At 49.6% G+C, this 17,541-nt stretch overlaps 5 protein-coding genes across 5 annotated transcripts; 2 read left to right on the plus strand and 3 right to left on the minus strand.

Moving 5' to 3' along the window:
• Positions 1-753: 753 nt before the first annotated feature.
• On the plus strand, positions 754-2,218 carry BCR38DRAFT_409296 (nitrate reductase; the record flags this gene model as incomplete). Its single annotated transcript, XM_040858360.1, has 2 exons — positions 754-844; positions 897-2,218. 2 exons carry the CDS (start codon positions 754-756, stop codon positions 2,216-2,218), a joined length of 1,413 nt encoding a protein of 470 aa, XP_040715293.1.
• Positions 2,219-9,298: 7,080 nt separating this feature from the next.
• On the plus strand, positions 9,299-11,354 carry BCR38DRAFT_457720 (uncharacterized protein; the record flags this gene model as incomplete). Its single annotated transcript, XM_040862070.1, has 3 exons — positions 9,299-10,231; positions 10,283-10,809; positions 10,868-11,354. The coding sequence occupies 3 exons, from the start codon at positions 9,299-9,301 to the stop codon at positions 11,352-11,354; spliced, it is 1,947 nt and encodes a 648-aa protein (XP_040715294.1).
• Positions 11,355-12,055: 701 nt separating this feature from the next.
• BCR38DRAFT_485030 (uncharacterized protein) lies at positions 12,056-12,777 on the minus strand (the record flags this gene model as incomplete). The annotated part of the gene is made up of 2 exons (XM_040863824.1): positions 12,056-12,282; positions 12,333-12,777. 2 exons carry the CDS (start codon positions 12,775-12,777, stop codon positions 12,056-12,058), a joined length of 672 nt encoding a protein of 223 aa, XP_040715295.1.
• Positions 12,778-13,998: 1,221 nt separating this feature from the next.
• Positions 13,999-15,298, minus strand: BCR38DRAFT_201958 (uncharacterized protein). Its single transcript, XM_040854102.1, has 4 exons — positions 14,886-15,298; positions 14,489-14,834; positions 14,311-14,431; positions 13,999-14,258 (listed from the first exon to the last, which is right to left on the minus strand). The coding sequence occupies exons 1-4, from the start codon at positions 15,078-15,080 to the stop codon at positions 14,057-14,059; spliced, it is 864 nt and encodes a 287-aa protein (XP_040715296.1). The 5' UTR covers positions 15,081-15,298; the 3' UTR covers positions 13,999-14,056.
• Positions 15,299-15,554: 256 nt separating this feature from the next.
• BCR38DRAFT_343316 (uncharacterized protein) lies at positions 15,555-16,950 on the minus strand (the record flags this gene model as incomplete). Its single annotated transcript, XM_040856023.1, has 6 exons — positions 15,555-15,816; positions 15,837-16,046; positions 16,123-16,524; positions 16,579-16,656; positions 16,709-16,740; positions 16,801-16,950. 6 exons carry the CDS (start codon positions 16,948-16,950, stop codon positions 15,555-15,557), a joined length of 1,134 nt encoding a protein of 377 aa, XP_040715297.1.
• Positions 16,951-17,541: the final 591 nt, after the last annotated feature.

The following is a 17,541-nucleotide window of genomic DNA, read 5'->3' on the forward strand; positions in this document are numbered from 1 at the left end:
GAACAATCGAACGAGTGGGATTTCAGAGACCAACGGCAGAACGGATTGCAGGAGATTGAGAGACGAAATAACGGATCCAAGACCATGTCTGCAGCAATAAGAGTGTGAATTTTTGTCATCCGGCAGAGTGGGGTTGCACCGAGCCAACGAACTTTATGACGCTTGCGCAGGTGGAGCTGAGATCAACACAGGGATTTGTTTGCCGGATGACAGGGCGAATGATGCAGAGTGCCATTGGAGCTGAAAACTTTGCATCTTCGGAATCGAGCTCTTGGCATGGCCGCTTGACGAGCTCGGGACGGCTTGGGACATCATCGTGTGATCAGGCCAAGCTGCGCACTTCAGGTGCAGCATGAATCCAGGTTCTGGGTTGGTGTTTTTCATTGTGAATGCAAATATCGGGATCTTGTCTTATCTTGAAACGAATCAAGGAACAAGACGGGACCACGTGGCGGCGCCAATGTCCAAGATACAATAAAGCCGCGTTGCCGCCGAACGGGTCCCCCGATGATTCGTGGTGCAATCTGTGCGGTTCATTGACTTTTTCCCAGGAACCGAGGCATTTCACTATTTTGAGCATGGCCATTTTAAAGCGGCAGACCCGCTCCGAGCGAACAGCGATGTTCAATCGTGGACCTCGGAGACTCCTTTGTCCCCCTTTAAAGCTGCTGTGTCTCTTTTCGAGCACCCTCTTATGCTGAGCCCTTGCTGTTGTGGAATTTCATATTCTCGAAGTCACATTTTCGATCTAAAATGGCTGCAGCAGATTCAAAAGAATTTACGCCCAAGGAGGTGGCAGCACATAGAGAGGTGAACGATGCGTGGATGGTGATACACGGCGCAGGTGAGACGCTCTGCAATCCCAGCATACACGCATTGCTGACCTGAATATCCAGTCTATGACATCACCAAGTACGTGGATGACCATCCTGGAGGCGCAGATATTCTCATTGAGACAGCCGGCATCGATGCCAGTGAGCCATTTGACAATGCCGGACACTCCGATGATGCCTTTGAGATCATGGCCGAGTACCGCATAGGAACCCTCAAGGGTGCCGGCAAAAAGCCCGCATCCAAAGCCGTCAAAGTCATGCCGAGATCTTCATCCAAGTCTGCTATCACAGAACAGCGCCGTATGGCATCCACAGCAGCCGGCGTGCTCGCCGTCACCCTTGGCTCCGCAGGCATCTTTTACGCCACCCGTTTGGCAGTCAACGACGGCCACGTTACCCTTCCCAGTTTAAATGCTTCTGCTGCAGAATGGCTCAAGTCCACAGGCTCCAAACGCCCGGGCTTCGGCTTCCTCGAAGGTGTCCTCGTAGCCTCCGCCTTCTTCGGTGCTACGGGCTCCGTTCTAGCCAACAAGGCGCTCAAACTTCTTCACTTCACCGAGGGTTTTGCCGGTTATCCCCCCCACAAGAAGATGCCTAAGATTGTGAAGCCCGACCCCTTGCTCCAACGCGGCTGGCTTGACCCCCTGACCTTCCAGCATCTACCCCTAACCAAAAAGGAGCTCATCGCGCCCAACACGTACCGTTTCATCTTCGAACTCCCCACCTCAAACACCGTCCTCGGCCTCCCCATCGGCCAGCACGTCTCGATCAAAGCCGACGTCGGCGGCCAATCTGTCTCCCGCTCCTACACGCCCGTCTCCAACAACGCGGACATTGGCGTCTTGGACCTCGTCATCAAATGCTATCCCACCGGTGCCTTGACCGGCGGCTACCTCGCCAACCTGGAAGTAGGCGACGAGGTTGCCTTCCGCGGCCCAAAGGGAGCCATGCGTTACCGTCGCGGTCTGTGCAAGCAGATCGGCATGCTGGCTGGCGGCACGGGCATCACGCCCATGTACCAACTCATCCGGGCAATTTGCGAGGATGACAGGGATACCACCGAGGTTAGCTTGATTTATGCGAACCGCACGGAGGAGGACATCCTGTTGAGACAGGAGATTGAAGCGTTTGCGAGGCGTTATCCGAAGAATCTGAAGTTGCATTATCTGCTGGACCAGCCGCCCGAGAACTGGGCCTACGGCAGTGGATTCGTGACGAAGGATCTCATGGCCGAACGGTTCCCCAAGCCAAATGGGAAGGAGGCTACGATTATGATTTGTGGGCCGCCGGGAATGGTGGGCGCGGCTAAGAAGGCCCTCGTGGAGTTGGGCTTTGAGAAGCCGGGGGCGATGTCCAAGATGGGAGATCAAATTTTCTGCTTTTAGGTGTGGCGGGCTGGGAGATGGCGTGTAATGCTTTTCTAGACGGCGACGGCGCATGATTTGGGCATGGTGGGCGAAAGATTCCCCGTGTGTGTATGCATTTGTATGGTCGTCTACACGACGAATGAATTTCGGGTATGTAGAACTTACTTGTCCTTCTAAATGTACATTATTGTGTTGAGCTTGTTCATTCACGCTCGGAAACTTTGACTCCTGCGAGGCATGCTCCTCAAACCCCCAAACCTGGAGATGCATCGACGGAGTAAGCAAGCAAAGTGTCGCAAGTTGTTCTCATTAGCTGTTCTGAACGTGACTAAGAGAGCCACATTTCATGATATTGGTAGCCTGTTTGAGAGCCCTTATGCCAGGCCACTGGCAATCGTAAGCTGCTCCGTTCGCATAATGGAATGGTTTTTAGACAGCTAAACTCGGTCGTAGCAGGGCATGGAGCGTACAGTTGGTCAGGGTCAGAAAAAGTTGACCAGGGGGTAGATGTTTTGTGGCGCAGCAAAGTCCAGGTTACAGTTGGCCAGGGTCAGAAATTTTGTGGCGCAGCAAAGCCAGGTTACAGTTGGCCAGGGTCAGACATTTTGTGGCGCAGCAAAGGAGCGTACAGTTGGCCAGGGTTAGAAATTTTGTGGCGCAGCAAAGTCAGGTTACAGTTGGCCAGGGTCAGAAATTTTCTAACCCTAGCTAAGTCTTACTAAGCTAACGCTAACGATAGTCTAACTAAATAAATCATCACCACAGTATTAAAGAAAAGCTTATACACGGAGTAAATATAACGTATATACAGCGACATAGGAGTATGTATATAGGGCTAAACTATCTAATGTGAAGGTCAACCCTCGCAGACTCACTACAACCAGGTGACTTACAGCTGGAACACCTGCCATGGCAGTGTCAGATGGGAAGCCAATCATAACCCTTGTAGGAGCCCCGCCAAGCGTGGATGACTTAGTCGCGCTCCCTCAAACCTAAGTTGTCATCTTCTTTCCTTCGCTCCTTAGAGTAGAATCTTCGTCGATAGCACCTAATCGAGGTCTCTACCAATGCGATGCAACCCAGGTCTTGACATCTAATTTGTATATATACCGTATATATATAGCTTAGCTTTAGGAAATATCTATAAAGTAATCTTTGGCTACGTATATCTATAGATCTAGATACTATTACGTTTTATAGTATATACTAAGCTTAAGTTAGCTTCCGATTAGATTGTTACGAACCGTTGGCCCTGAACCAACATTACAGGCCCGTCGGCAGGCCAGGTGGATACAGACACTAGGATCACGGGACCCCGCATCGGAGGAAGGAAAGGACCGACAGGTCACGTGACATATAGGGGTGGATATGTTGGATATGTTGGACAACCAACATATACAAGTGGGGATTAGTGAAGGAGAGATGGGTTGTTGAGGGACACACAATAGAAATGAAGTGTATTATGGTGAGGAAAGAAAGCTAGGCTAGTGTTGTCGGTCTGGAACTAAGTAGTGGTGGTGGCTGCGCAAGTACCACCTCTGACACACACCCCCCAGGCCAACAGAGCTAGTCATCTAAAAGAACTACGTACACGTACAGAATATCCGTTTTTCGTCAACTTGACGTCCAATTTGCATGCGTTTCTGCCACCTGATACCGCCTCAATCAAAATCACCAAGGACACGGCGTCAGACGGAGTTGACGGACGAATTTGAGATGATTCTCTTTCGTCAATGGCTTCGTGAGACCATCTGCAATCATCTCTCCAGTTTTGGCGTACTGAATATCGAGATCTCCTCGCTGGACACGGTCAATGGTCCACTTGTACCTTGTATCAATATGTCTGGTTCTGGCTGCATTATTTGGGTTAAGAACGATTGACTTGGCGTTGAGACTGTCAGTCATGAGGAGAATCGGTGTGTCTTGGGTAAACCCAAGTTGGTGCAACAAGCGTGAGATCCAAACAGCGGATAGACCGGCTGACGTGAGATTGATGAATTCAGCTTCGGTACTTGAAATGACAATGCGAGTCTGCTTCTTGGACTTCCAATATATCGCGCCACCGCAGAGGAATACAACATGAGCTCCTGTTGACGCTCGAGTTGCCAGGTCATTAGCATGTGCCGCATCGGCCCAGACATTGAGTTTCAGATCATGAATAGGATACTTTCCGCCCAGAACAATGCCAAGATTAGGCTGTCCTTTGAGATATCTCCAAAGGTGTTGAAGCAAATGAACCTTGGTTGGCTTGCTCTGTGCCTCAGAAAGTGCCTTGTTGGTGTTTGTCATATCTGGTCTGCTACCAATACTGAGATAGTTGAGCGATGCCGTCTGCTTAAGATAGTTTGATTGGTCATCCAGCTGAATCTTGGGCCATACAGCTGGTATTTTGATATCAGATGGCCAGGGCACGGCAGAGGGTTTGAGATCTAATTTGCCGAATCTGGTAAGAATTTTCATCGCATACTTCTCTTGTGAGATAAAAACCTTGTTTTCATCTCGATTTCTTGAAATCTGCATGCCAAGAAACTCTCGCACATCTCCAAGCGCCTTGAGGCGGAAATAAGCAGCGAGTTTCTGCTTAGCGATCGCAATGTCTGACTTGTGATGTCCCGCAAGCAGAAGATCATCTACATAGACAAGTACCATAACGCCAGTCTTCTCGTTTTTGAAAAGACAGAGATCGGCTTCGACAGGTTCGTATCCAATCTCCTTCATTGCGGTAACGAGGGTATTGAACCACCAAATTGGTGCTCGCTTGAGACCGTAGAGGGCTGCTTTCAGTCGCCAAACGCGTCCACTGCCGTCATCGTATCCTTCTGGTTGGCGAACGTAGATGTCTGGAGTGTCCGGCAGTTTTTTAGCGTTTAAGAATGCTGTTACGACATCACAGTGCTCGGCGTGTAGACCTAAAGTGGCCATGAGAGCGAGAAACACTTTGAGAAATGTAAGGCTAGCGACCGCAGCATACATTTCCTCGACTGAATAGCTGCCAGAGTCTTCAAAGTTACCCATAGCTACCAGCCTCGCTCTGTTTCTCAAAGTGTTGATTGGTGACTGATGGAACTTCTGGTCCGTTACCCATTTCGTTGGCAAGGCCTTGGCTCCAGGAGGGAGATCTGAAAGCTCAAAGGCTTCACGAGACACAAGTTCGTGTATCTGATCGTCGAAAGCTGACTTCCAAGTCGGCCATTTCTCTGAGTGTCGAGTATCCTTGTATGATTTGGCTGAAGGGAAGTCTGATGCGGTTTTGGATTGATTCAAGAGTTTTTCAACCTTGATTGCAGACAGACATAGATGTGTGGATTCACCAATCTTGGCGTCGAGCTCAAGATAGCGAGTTTTGTTGATAGATTTGGAGAAATTGGCCGAAAGTAATGACAACTGGTCTGCCTTTCTCTTGTTGTATGTGTGTATGCCAGCGAGATGTCGATAATCTACAACTGGTCTTGCCGCAGCCCGACGAGGGCGTGAATTCGAGGTTGTCGATGACTCGGGATTCGGTACAGGATTCGTTTCAGGACTCGGCTCGGGTTTCGGCTCGGGATTTCGGGGGCCTAAAGGATGTTCGGCATCGATGTCTTCCAAATCAGTATCATCAGAGTCGAAACTCAATTCTTCGCGTGTTTGAGTCAATGGCGCTGGACTGGCCATCTGCTCAGGCTCAGGCTCAGGTGTAGGATAGAGTGGGTCGTCATCTACTTCGCTGTCATTCTCAACTTCGCGCTGCATATTTCCTTTTGTCTCTTGATTTTTCCTATCATCGGCTGATTGAGAGGATGGGGAAGTAGATGGTTGGGTTATTGTGTGCGTAACGACTCCGTAGTCAACGGGGTTAGCTATCAGATCGGAGAATTGAACGTCAGCAGTTTCATCTTCAAATTCAACGACGAAGTCAGCCTCAGAATCGTGATCTTGTTGTGAATCGTCCAAAGTCTCGTCAAAGCGAACGTCACGTACTCGCATCACGCGGTGCTTCTCGGGAACCCAGATCTTGTAGAGTTTAGTACGAAGGTCAGCATAGCCGACGAGCTTGCCCTTCCATGCCCTGTGCTCCACCTTGTCAGCTTTGGCAAGATCAGCTGGTGTTTTCTTGTGGACATAAGCTACGGCTCCGTATTTGATGAGATGGGTAATATTGCCATTAATGACCTGTGCTGTCATGTTGAGGTAGAATCCAAGACGTTGGCGAGGTGACAGACTGTCTTTTCCATTTGGTAGAAGATTGTGTATCGTATCTGCAGTCTCTTCAACCCACGGCCAGAGAAACTTGGGTAAGTTACCGCCGATGATACCACTACGAGCTGGTGTGATGACGGTCTGAACTGAGCGCTCTGCACGTCCATTCGGTTCGTGAGTGTTAGCAGGGGATCGATGCCATTGAATACCCTTCTCAGTGACGAATGTCTCCATTTGCTTTGAGTCGCCAAGAAATTCCTTGCCATTATCCGAGTGGAATATTTGGACTTTCAGACCAGTTTGAAGCTCGACCTCAGTGACGAAGGCAATGATCTCCGCATGTATGTCACCCAATTTGCGAGTGAAGCGAGTCCACTGCATGTCAGTAAACCCATCTGTAAAGTGAACGCTGTAACGCCAGCCAGTAAGGCCTAGCGGTTGATGATGAATGGTGTCGAAATAGATGATCTCAAGTGACTATTATATTGTGAGACGTGTGGTATCCTCGTTACATATTGGGCCGTTCTCACCTTTAAAAACCTACTACCACTAAGAGCTTAGGGCCTACGCTTCCTATAAGGCTACGGCCCTAATTTATAAGTAACGTATGCTAGAAGTATATCTACGTACCTCGGAGAGAGCCTTTACGACGGAGAATATTATATCTGTAACGAGGCAGAGGCACATAGGTATGAATCAAGGTTGCATATCAGTGCATCTCTATTGTTGAATACTAAACTAGGGAAGAAAGAGAAGGAAAGGGTTACAAGTATGTCTGGCCGTTCTCCTATTATAAGGGGAACGCGCTCGTCCAGATCAGGGCATGCCATGTCAGGATGTCCCTGCTTATCGTCCATGTGTCAGTCGTCACAATATCTAGTTAGCGGAAGACGAATATATAGCCCCTAAGCTCCGAAGGAGTAGTTAACGTAGCTAGCAATCCTCCGGAGCCTGATTTGAATTAAGTATGCGTCAACTTATTAGCGATCCGAACAGCCCAGCTGTCGGATATTCGCGGATCTTGTGATGTGACCTTATTATGGCCTTGATCTTACGGTAATCTGACCGTTCAGTGTGATGGATTACTTGTTGTCAGATACAAGGGGTCCCGTGACATACCAAGAGTCACGTGATTAACAGCCACTGGGTCCTGGCTAGAAAACCCTCTGCAGAGCAGAACAGATAGGCAACAGACACAACAATCAATCCATCACACCGAACGTTCAGCCGTAAGATCAAGGCCACAATAAGGCCACACCGTAAGATACGTGAATATCCGACAATTGTTGTGTGTTCTCTGTGTCTTCTGCTCTGGAGAGGCATTTCTGGCCCAGTCCCAGTGGGTGGTAATCATGTGACCACTTGTATCTAAGACCAGGTGGGTGATACGTGACCCCATGGGGGGTTACCCTGTAGCTATAGATAAGATAGATAAGATAAGATAAGAGCTATAAAAGAGCTCTGCCAGGCCAGAATAGCTGACCTGGCCATCCTTTCCCAATACAACAATTCACACCCCATATGCACTCGCATCACCAGGATAAGGGAAATAAGCGAATACGGCCTATTTTACTAGATAAGTAGTTAGATATTGATACTTTTCTTGGAGGAAAGGCCCCTCCTAAACAGAGGGCTCGAAAGAATATATCTAAGTCTTCGGGCGCTTATTGTTGCATGAGAAGGAAACTACGTAATCTAAAGCTATAAGCTTTCACTGGTCATGGTACCGAAGGTATCGCTACCAACAAGACAGGAAAGTCTATTCTAGGGCTATAATTCTCGCTTACCTATAAATAGGAGCATGTGAGGACTTCCCTTCAAGAGAGAATACAAGTCATCTTCAATCTGCACTCTTCTACATGAATTCACACCTTTTCTGCAACACTTATACATAATAAATGCGGACGAAGTATTTAACCAGGTTGATTCAGTCGAGCCCTGCAAAACGGGGGTGCATGCAAAAACGTGGTCAACGCGGTTAGCACGGATCAGTGCAACTAGCGATCCTTGCTGGCTAGTCCTGAACCAGGCGTTATGGAGTCCATGCCGCACTCTGAACATGCATGTAACTCTGACGTATGAAGAGTATGAATACTTCATACGTGAGCCAAAATCAAGGCCAACTGTTATCTTGATCTACCTAGCACCCAGAATTTTGCTTCGACCACGAGATGAGGGTATTGCCCCGGCTGATTGATAATGCCAAGCCCGGCAGATCTGCTGAACAGGATGGTGCTCCGCGAGGGGCCGAAGACCCCCTTGTAAAAGACGCCTGGTTCGTGTAAAGATTGCTAGTCTCCCAATAGTTTAACCCGTAAGCGAAGCGGCACTGTCTTCGGTTAGATCCTGGCTTCCCATGAAGAAACCAATAAAGCCTGCCCAGTCATGCGTAATAGGATACCCAGTCCGAAAGCCAACACACAATCTCGTTTATATTGACTTAGTTTCGCACCATATGAAGCAACCTGTACGCCTCTTGATTCGCTCTCCCCCATATCTCAAACATCTGCAGTTGAGGCGGGTTCTCCGCAGTCTCTTGTGAATTCTGGGTTTCTATGTACCCTCGTTAACGTAAGAACACCTCAAAATAAAAGTTCGTGGCCGCAAGGCGAAGCACAGTTCTGGAGACCGGCCCGATTCCCCAGACAGTAGCTCGGCTCTTTGGATCGGAGCAGACCTATATGGCATCTATGAGCAAACCCCGCTTGTGGTACTAGGATACTGTGGGCTTCCATCTCACTCTGGTCAGATAATCTGCTAATGGATATCTCGCCGCGGTCGAAAAGTACGGTAGGATGCAACGCAATCTGGACGACATATAAATATGTTGGTTGCCAACCACGGCATTTTCTCCTTGTCCTCGCTTCAGTTGCCCAGTGGTGTTCCAAAACCTGGCTTCCTTTGCCTTCTCTTTCCACAATGCTGCGCGTTTCCCAACTTCTCGCGTTAGGTTCTGCTGTGCTTCCTTTGATTCATGCGCAGACCCTCACTGTCGATGGCGTCCTGGTCCCTGCCAACGAGTCAACCGTTGCACCAGCCGCTGAGATTATCACTGGCGATCTATTGCATGAGGAGACTGTGCAACTGACGGATACGATAATCTCCAATCTCACGGACTTGTCTCTGACGAACATCTCCCTGTTTGACTTTGCCAGCAACACCACTCTCGAAAATGGGTCCCTACCTGAATGCAAGACGTACCCTGGGACCGCTCTCTGGCCCGACAAACTCATCTGGAAGCTCCTGGACCTTCTCACCGGCGGTGCACTCATCGAGACCGTCCCCATCGGGGCGGCATGCTACGATGATTCTGGTCATTACGACGAAGCCAGATGTTCGTACATCCTCACTCAGTGGTACAACTCAACCCTTCACTACCAGGATCCAACTTCCGTCATGTCGCCGTTGTACCAGGGCCTGACCTGCATGCCCCAGTATAACGAGACTGGCGAATGTACACTGGGTGGCTTTCCCTCGTACGTCATCAAAGCTACAAACGTGGCACAGATCCAACTTGCTGTTAACTTTGCGCGGAATCTGAACATTCGTCTTGTGGTCAAAAATACTGGCCACGATTTCAATGGTCGGTCTAGCGGCGCCGGTTCTCTTTCTGTATGGACTCACCATCTCAAGAGCATCAAGTTTTACGAGACTTATGAGACAAAGTCTTATTCCGGACCTGCTTTTAAGGTTGGAACTGGTGTTCAGGGCTTCGAGCTGTATGAAGCTGCTGAAAAGTACGGCGTCACGGCTGTGGGTGGCGAGGGAATGACTGTTGGATACGCAGGTGGTTATCTTGCCGGTGGTGGTCACTCGCCCATGTCTCCCCACTATGGAATGGGCGCGGACGCGGTAAGCTTTCTTTAGTTTTCAATCACTAACCGAGTGACTAATCAATTCCAGATCCTGAGCATCGATCTTGTTACGCCAGATGGTCGGGTTATCACAGCCGATGAAACGCAAAACACGGAACTCTTCTGGGCTCTCAGGGGCGGAGGAGGCAGCACTTTTGGTGTAGCCACCTCGTACACCGTCAAAGTTTACCCGAAGCTGCCCATAGTTTCCGTCATGACGTTCGCTTTCGGGACCAACGAAAACGTTACACTTGCCACCTTCTGGGCCGCTGTCAAGGCCTACTGGGAACTCATACCCACGTTCAACGATGCTGGGAATTACGAGTATTGGAATATCTTTCACACGAGTGAGACGGGCGTCTTGTTCACCATGGCTCCGTGGTTCGCCCCCAACATGACTACTGTACAGCTTCAGGCTCTTACTGCTCCTCTATTCGCCAAATGGGAAGAACTTGGCCTCCATGTTGAGCCAGTGTACTCAGAATATAATAGTTTCCACCCGGCCTGGAAAGCTGGGTTTTCACAAGAGGCGATTGGTCACTGGTCTGGAAAGACTGCAGCGAGACTCTTTCCCAAGTAAGGCGCTTCTCTCTCGTTATTCTCAGCTAGAAGACGTACTGACAACCCACCCTAGGGAGAATTTTGAAGACCCAACCAAATTCAATGCCACTTTTGAAGCCATCAAATCCGTCGTCGACAAAGGCGGTCAGCTGGTCGGCTTCGGCATTACCGGCGGCCCTGGTCCTTACCCAGACAATGCAGTAAACCCGGCCTGGCGTGAGGCCGCAATGCACGTCATTTCTATGCTCAGCTGGGCAGATGGGACTTCGATGGAAGAAGTGGCTATACTTAGCATGAAACTAACTAACGAGTGGATGGCTCCTTGGCGGGAGGTCAGTCCGGGTTCAGGGGCATATAACAGCGAAGGCGATGTGACGGAACCCAACTTCCAACAATCGTTCTATGGCAAGGAGAAGTATGAGAGGTTGTACAATTTGAAGAAGGTGGTTGATCCTACGGGACTTTTTTATGCGAACCTGGGGGTTGGGAGTGAGGATTGGTATGTGACGGGCCAGATTGTAGGGTTGCCGACGCAGAATGGACAGTTGTGTCGGCTCTGAGCTGGGTCAGGAGTAAAGGGGTTGAAAATATATATCCGTTAATTGAGCACAAACAGCTGCAGTCATAGAACTACTTCACAATCCTAATTGTCGGCACTTGAGACCTGGCTCGGATATGGCCGAGTCCAAAGTAGATTGATTGCCTTGCTGTACTTGGAGGATCCTCATTGGTGGTGACCCTTTAAGATTTAGTCATGGAAGATCTAAAGACGACCATGTACCCTAGCCAATGCCCAGCGAAGCATGTAGCACAAAACGAAGGGCGGGATAGTATGGCTGTTCAGCAGAGTGATTGAGACATAGTTTGATTCCCTGGATACCTCGATAATGTGCCCAACTCCAGGACGGGAAGTCTTTTCTCGATCGCAACAGGAAATCCGCCCGAGACCCAGATTCTGTATGATCACGTATTGGCTGCCACAACATGGAAGCCAACAGACCTCGCCTTAGGTCCTTCTTTGCATAATCTCTTCAACTTGCATATATTGGAGGAAGCCAGAGAAGGCCCCAAAAATGATGCATCAGCATACCTCTATCCGCATAGGCCTCCAGGACTCTAAGAAATGCCGGAAGAGTGTCTGATTTGTATTTGAGTTTCCTGCTAAGAAACTGGTAGATCCATGCTGGGATATCCTCGGGAAGTTTTCCGACTCCGCGTGATGGAAATGCCCGCTGTCGTCTTCCGTTATCGCAAAACCTGGTTAAATTTGGTACATGCAGATCTTCAAGAAGCACATGGAATTAGGAACAGCGACGAAACGACTGCGACGTATCTTGACTGAGGTTTGGGCGAGTCTCGGAGCGGAGACGCCGGGGAGGCCAAAGTCCGGATTTGATCCCGCAGCATCGATAATAGTAATCTCAGCTCCTTCGTAGATATGATTCATGCTTTGAATAAGCGCGTGCCTCACAGGAGCATTACTCTGGTCTATGCAGTCGATCACGAAGAAACTGGTAGAGACATTGCAACCGACTGACCGCAAGTGGCTGCGTGGTGCTTGGTGCAGAACATCAACAAGTGTTGTACATTCTCGAAGTCGATGCGCCATCGGTCCAGCAGGCTTCCGCTGACGACGAGGAGCTCCTCGAAATTTGGGAAACAAGGCAAAATCAACCCGCCAGCCAGCTCAGCTACTGGTTTCGCCTTTGTGTCAGGGAGCGCAGAAAGGGCTAACCCAGTAGGTTGGTCGTGGGATGAAGAACGTAGGGGGTTGGATGCCACCACTCTGGGTGATCTGTGCGCCCAGAAGTCCGCCACCATGTCCAGCTTCCAGATCTCAACTTTTGAGAGATGTTGCCACAAAGCAGCCCAGCTGGCACCCCGTGACTGATGAGCTGTCCGGCCATTTGGCATCAACTTTTGCAGGTTTGCCTGCGCTGGATTAATCCTGGAGCAACTCTCACACAAACCGTCATCGTTCATGTTGGATTGTGGGCAAATGGTCTTGTATTGAAAGTGTCATGATCTCTGGAGAGTCTTGAGAGAAGTAAATAGCGGCCATAGGGGCCTTATATAGACAGGAATAACTGATGCCTGTCCTACAGCCAGGACTTGTGTGGTTCGATAGGTAGAGGTCATATTGGCCCATAATCGTACGGTTTGCGGCCATATACTTTTCTCTTTGACTTAGCTGTCTTAGTGTAGTAGCCTTGAAGGTCCAACAGTTCACTCGCATCGCAAGAATCGATTCCATGTTCTCAATATCCCTAGCTGGCTCCCGGATGCGAATACGCTTCCTATGTGCAAAGTCTCTTTTCTTCCCACTGGGTAGATTCATGTTCGTGAAATTTGCTGAGGAGGTTTGACTATGATGAAGGCTGGTTGGAGTTAGTGAAAGAACTCGTCTAACGGGCAATCTGTAGACAGAATTAAAGAAACTGAGTAGATGCGCGGAGGCTATCGGACTTGAAGCGGGCTGAGTTCGGTAGGCCTCAGTCCTCAAGCCTCCAAAAGCTGACAACCCATAATCTGCCAGTAGCCACCTGTGGCTGAGAGGCTTGAGAGCTACAACATATCATTCCACAAATACTCAGTATGACGGGCGGGGAGAAAGAAAAACCAATGAACACATCTGCACACAAATGACTCGCTGTTGCCCGAAATTGTTCATATAATCACTATCAGGCTTACTCTAACATGGAACGCCCCCCTTTAGCTAAGCCACATATTCCAGCATATCAGGTACTGAACAGCAGCTCTAGGCAATCTGTGCGGTACGTGTTGTATCGAGTAAACATAATTCTGGCCGCAGCCAAGAAGGTGCATGATACTTTGCTGGCTACTTACTTAGACATGGCTGATATTGAGGATCTAAAAAATAAAGACCTCCAGGATATCGAAGAAGAGACCAAGCCTGGAACGTGGGATGGTTAAGCTCGCCATGGTTCTGAGGGGTCAACGATGGACAAGCGCCTAGGGAAAGGGAATTCATGGAAACAAAACAAGCACAAATAGAAGATGGACAAAATCAGACCATTTAGCTTTAAAAGTGATCGTCCTAGGAATGCCGCAAACCTCTTGGATGCCTTTGACCGTGAGCAACCAAATAAGTTTGAAATCTTGCCGTGCCTAAATACTTGGAAGTGAAGAGGGCTATCTACAATAGACGTCTATTTGGAGGAAACATTGTTATTTAAAGCAGACAGCTATTGTACGTAAACACTACTTATAGTAAAGAGTGTTACCCAACGTAAGCAGCTACTCACTCAAAGTAAACGGTGTTGATGAGAGTCCCGATTTTCTCAACTTCAACCCTCATGTCATCCTGATTCTTCAGCGTCAGCTTCGGTTTTCGCATTGCCCCAATGCCCGGCCCAGTACCAGTCATAATTATGGTACCGCGTTCAAGAGTTGTTCCCTGCGACAGGAACGAGATGGTCGTGGCCAGGTCGAAAATCATCTCGCTTTTAGCCAAGTTAGCATTATGCCAAGCAACTTCGCAACTCCGAGACTCACCCTGTGTTGGAGTCCTGAACCACCTCACCATTCAATATTGCCTTGATGCTCAGTTTGTGCGGATCAGGAATGGCTGTTGGAGAGACCAGAACTGGCCCAATCGGACAAGAACCGTCGAGCCCTAGAGATATATGTTAGTCATGGGATAAGTAACAGTCAATGACAGATGATTGCGAACCCTTCGAGAAGCACCACTGGCTGTTCTTCATCTGCTGAATCCGCGCGCTAACATCGTTACTACAGGTGTATCCCAGAATATAATCTAAAGCCTTCTCTTTGGGAATATCCCGCCCCGACTTGCCCAAAACCACAGACAATTCAGCTTCATAGTCGCTTGATCCATCTTGGGCAATCTTGGGGATGTTGATCTTGGCCGGAGCAGGCCCGTTCAGAGCGGTTCGAGGCTTGATGAACAAAACCGGCTCATTGGGAATAGGCATGTTGGCCTCCTTGGCATGATCCCGATAGTTGAGTCCGAGACATCGGATGATGGGCACCTCGTCAATGCGTAGAGGCGAGAGCAGCTAATCAATGTGAGAGATGGCGATTAGGGATGTCGTTGGAATGCAACACACCTGTGCAATGGTGAGGTACTTATCCGTCACAACTCCATCAAACACGGTGCCTTCCACCAGATTCGCCGTGACTTTCTTGCCGTCATGGAGCGCAAGCCCCACATCCGGCCATTCCTTGGCGTCGATTTGGCCGAGGTGGATCTGGCCGTCTTCCTCGGCCAGGAAGCGTACCAGATGTGTCCAATTCGGAGCCATATTTCTCTCTGTTCTGTGATGAGAGGATTGGAATTACTGGAACGCTGTTCGATTCACGACGGGTGGATGAAAAGACCAAAAGAACTTATCCGCCCTCAATGTAAAGTTCCGGATCCTTGTGGCGAACCCCGCCTGGTTCTGGGTAAAATGGTGCCACGGCATTTTGGCAACCCCGCCGGCAGTCAAGTACAGGCCAAACGAGAATAACCCCGGGATTCCTAGAAAATAGACGTTCTCGCAAAGAAACTAAGTCGAAAAACCATGATACACACGGTCGGTTCGCAAGCAATATGCTGTTACGGTTACGTCTAGAGTATGTTGTTGTACAGTGATAGGGGTGGCCTGGGGCTCATTCGAAGACCGAAGAAAGTCGAGCACGACCCTTTGCGATAGGATCCCGTGTTAGGTTCAACGAATTGTTTATTTCTGGATATTCCTCACGGCGTGTGTTGTGCGTGCTCCGACGGACTTGCACTACGCCATGGACGGAGATTCCGCTGATAATTTTGAATCGTCTTTGACCTCCTGACTGACTTTCCATTCCTGTTTGACCCGAATTGAGTTGTGCATCCTGTCGGCGGCAAAGATGCCCCTTTCACTTCCATCCTCATCGTCATTTTCAAAGTCCCTATCCCTGCTGGCTGAAACTTGTGCGTTGTGCCTTGGACCAAGCGGTCGAAGTCGATAATGCGACGAATCGTCGCCCAAGGCTTTAAAGTATCCCCCGGTGGGACCCCTTTCGGCATGCTCTTAGACAGGCTCCGGGAAGACGCATCTACCCGTGTTCCCGTCTCCGAATATCTTCCGCGGTTAAGGAGCGGCCGTAGGAGCGGTACGCAGGCCAGGACCACAGCCAGAGACGGCTCGACGGCGCTGTAGATGAGTGCCTCGACGCACGTGTAAGGGAGATCGTCGAAGTCAACTGTCGCGAGGGAAATAATGCGAAGGATGCTGATGACGCAGGTTCTATTTTACACAAGGTGTTAGTGAAGTTCCGTAGCTTGGGTGCGAAGGAGCACCTGCAGAACTCGAGCCAACTTACATCATTCCGATCCCAAAGACGCACAACAGAACTGCCCTCTTGTACAGCGGCAACTGCAACATGTAGAGCTGCGGGAGGGCAATGGTAAGTGCCAGCACATCCGTCACCAGATTCAAACTCCCTGTCGCTTTGATGATGGCAATCAGATCCCCGCAGTGTCCTCCCGCAATCGTCTTGTCCCAATTGTATGCAATGGGCTGGCAGACCACCATGCTGCCGATGACGGCTGTCAGGAGGAACACCACGATGAGGCCGATGGTAATATTGACTGCATGGGTCATGTAGGGGACGGGAAAGAGTCGTCGGTACAGAAGCAGGACGGAGAGCTTGCAGGTGCTGAGACTGAGGGCCCAAAGACCTTCGATGGGGATGAGAACCTGAATACCGGTCAGGTTTGGATGCCTCGATCAATCAAAGACAGAAGAGCTCACCATCCAGAACTTTTGTTCGGCCAACTCCCCGTACATGGCCCGAATTTCGGAGGTGTGTATACCGGCACCGAATTCGAAAATACCTACGAAGCTCCCGTTAGTACTTTATATAGAGGGGAAAGCACCTGTGCGGCGAAGAGACTGACCCAAGAAACAACATGTTTGAAAGCACACAGAGAGAAACTGACTTTATGTCAGTCACACCATGTAACGTTGTAGATTTAGCTTATCCTACCCATGCCACAACCATCAAATAATCAACCAAATCCAGAGCTCTGTTCGCTACTCGGCGCGCCAAAATCCGGCACACTATGGCAATCGTAGGGAGGACGGTAAAGACGATGGCGGCGGCAAGTAAGGCCACCTGCTTCGAGTTCTGGATAGCATATTTGGCCATGTGGACAACCCGCCGAGTTGCAAGTTTTCAACCGAGCAGCAACTTCGTAGAACGAGGAACAAGAACGTCCATTTTCGTCAGATGCGACGGCCACTGCGCACATATATCCCCTCTCGTAGCACAAAAAACGCGCACAGCCAATTGCCAGGGTTCAATTGTGGGATATGCATCAGATTGCGACAATTGCCCAGGAGCTGCCTGAATAAGCGGCGAACCAAGGGCGGAATAACATGGACTACCCCAACATTCGACATTCCAGCGTATTTCCAGTGGGCCGTTTATTCTGTTAGCTGCTTGATAAAAGGCAGGGTTACGCAACAACTTCGGCGGCCCGGGTGTTCCTGAACGACAATATCCAATCAGTAGCTGCGACAGTATCTCGAATGATGTGTCAGGACTTGGCGTACCCAAAACGCGGGGGATGATGCATGCAAAGGTTTTATTGCCTAGGCTCGGATAGGCAGCCCGGCGCTGAAGATTTCTACCGGCTCCAGCAGGTCTGCATCCGAGTAATCTACAGTGTCGTATTGGTTCTCGCTTTTTGCGTGCGGCGCTGGACTCTAATCTCGATGGAAATATTCTCCACAGATA

The sequence above is a fragment of the Pseudomassariella vexata genome, assembly GCF_002105095.1.
Source record: "Pseudomassariella vexata strain CBS 129021 chromosome Unknown BCR38scaffold_7, whole genome shotgun sequence".
Lineage (NCBI taxonomy): Eukaryota > Fungi > Ascomycota > Sordariomycetes > Amphisphaeriales > Pseudomassariaceae > Pseudomassariella > Pseudomassariella vexata.

Coding starts and splice junctions, on each gene's coding strand:
- BCR38DRAFT_201958 (XM_040854102.1), bottom strand. CDS start 15,080: ATGGCTCCGAATTGGACACATCTGGTACGCTTCCTGGCCGAGGAAGAC. Junction 14,835..14,885: donor AGTACCTCACCATTGCACAG/GTGTGTTGCATT, acceptor CACATTGATTAG/CTGCTCTCGCCTCTACGCAT. Junction 14,432..14,488: donor CCAGTGGTGCTTCTCGAAGG/GTTCGCAATCAT, acceptor ATATATCTCTAG/GGCTCGACGGTTCTTGTCCG.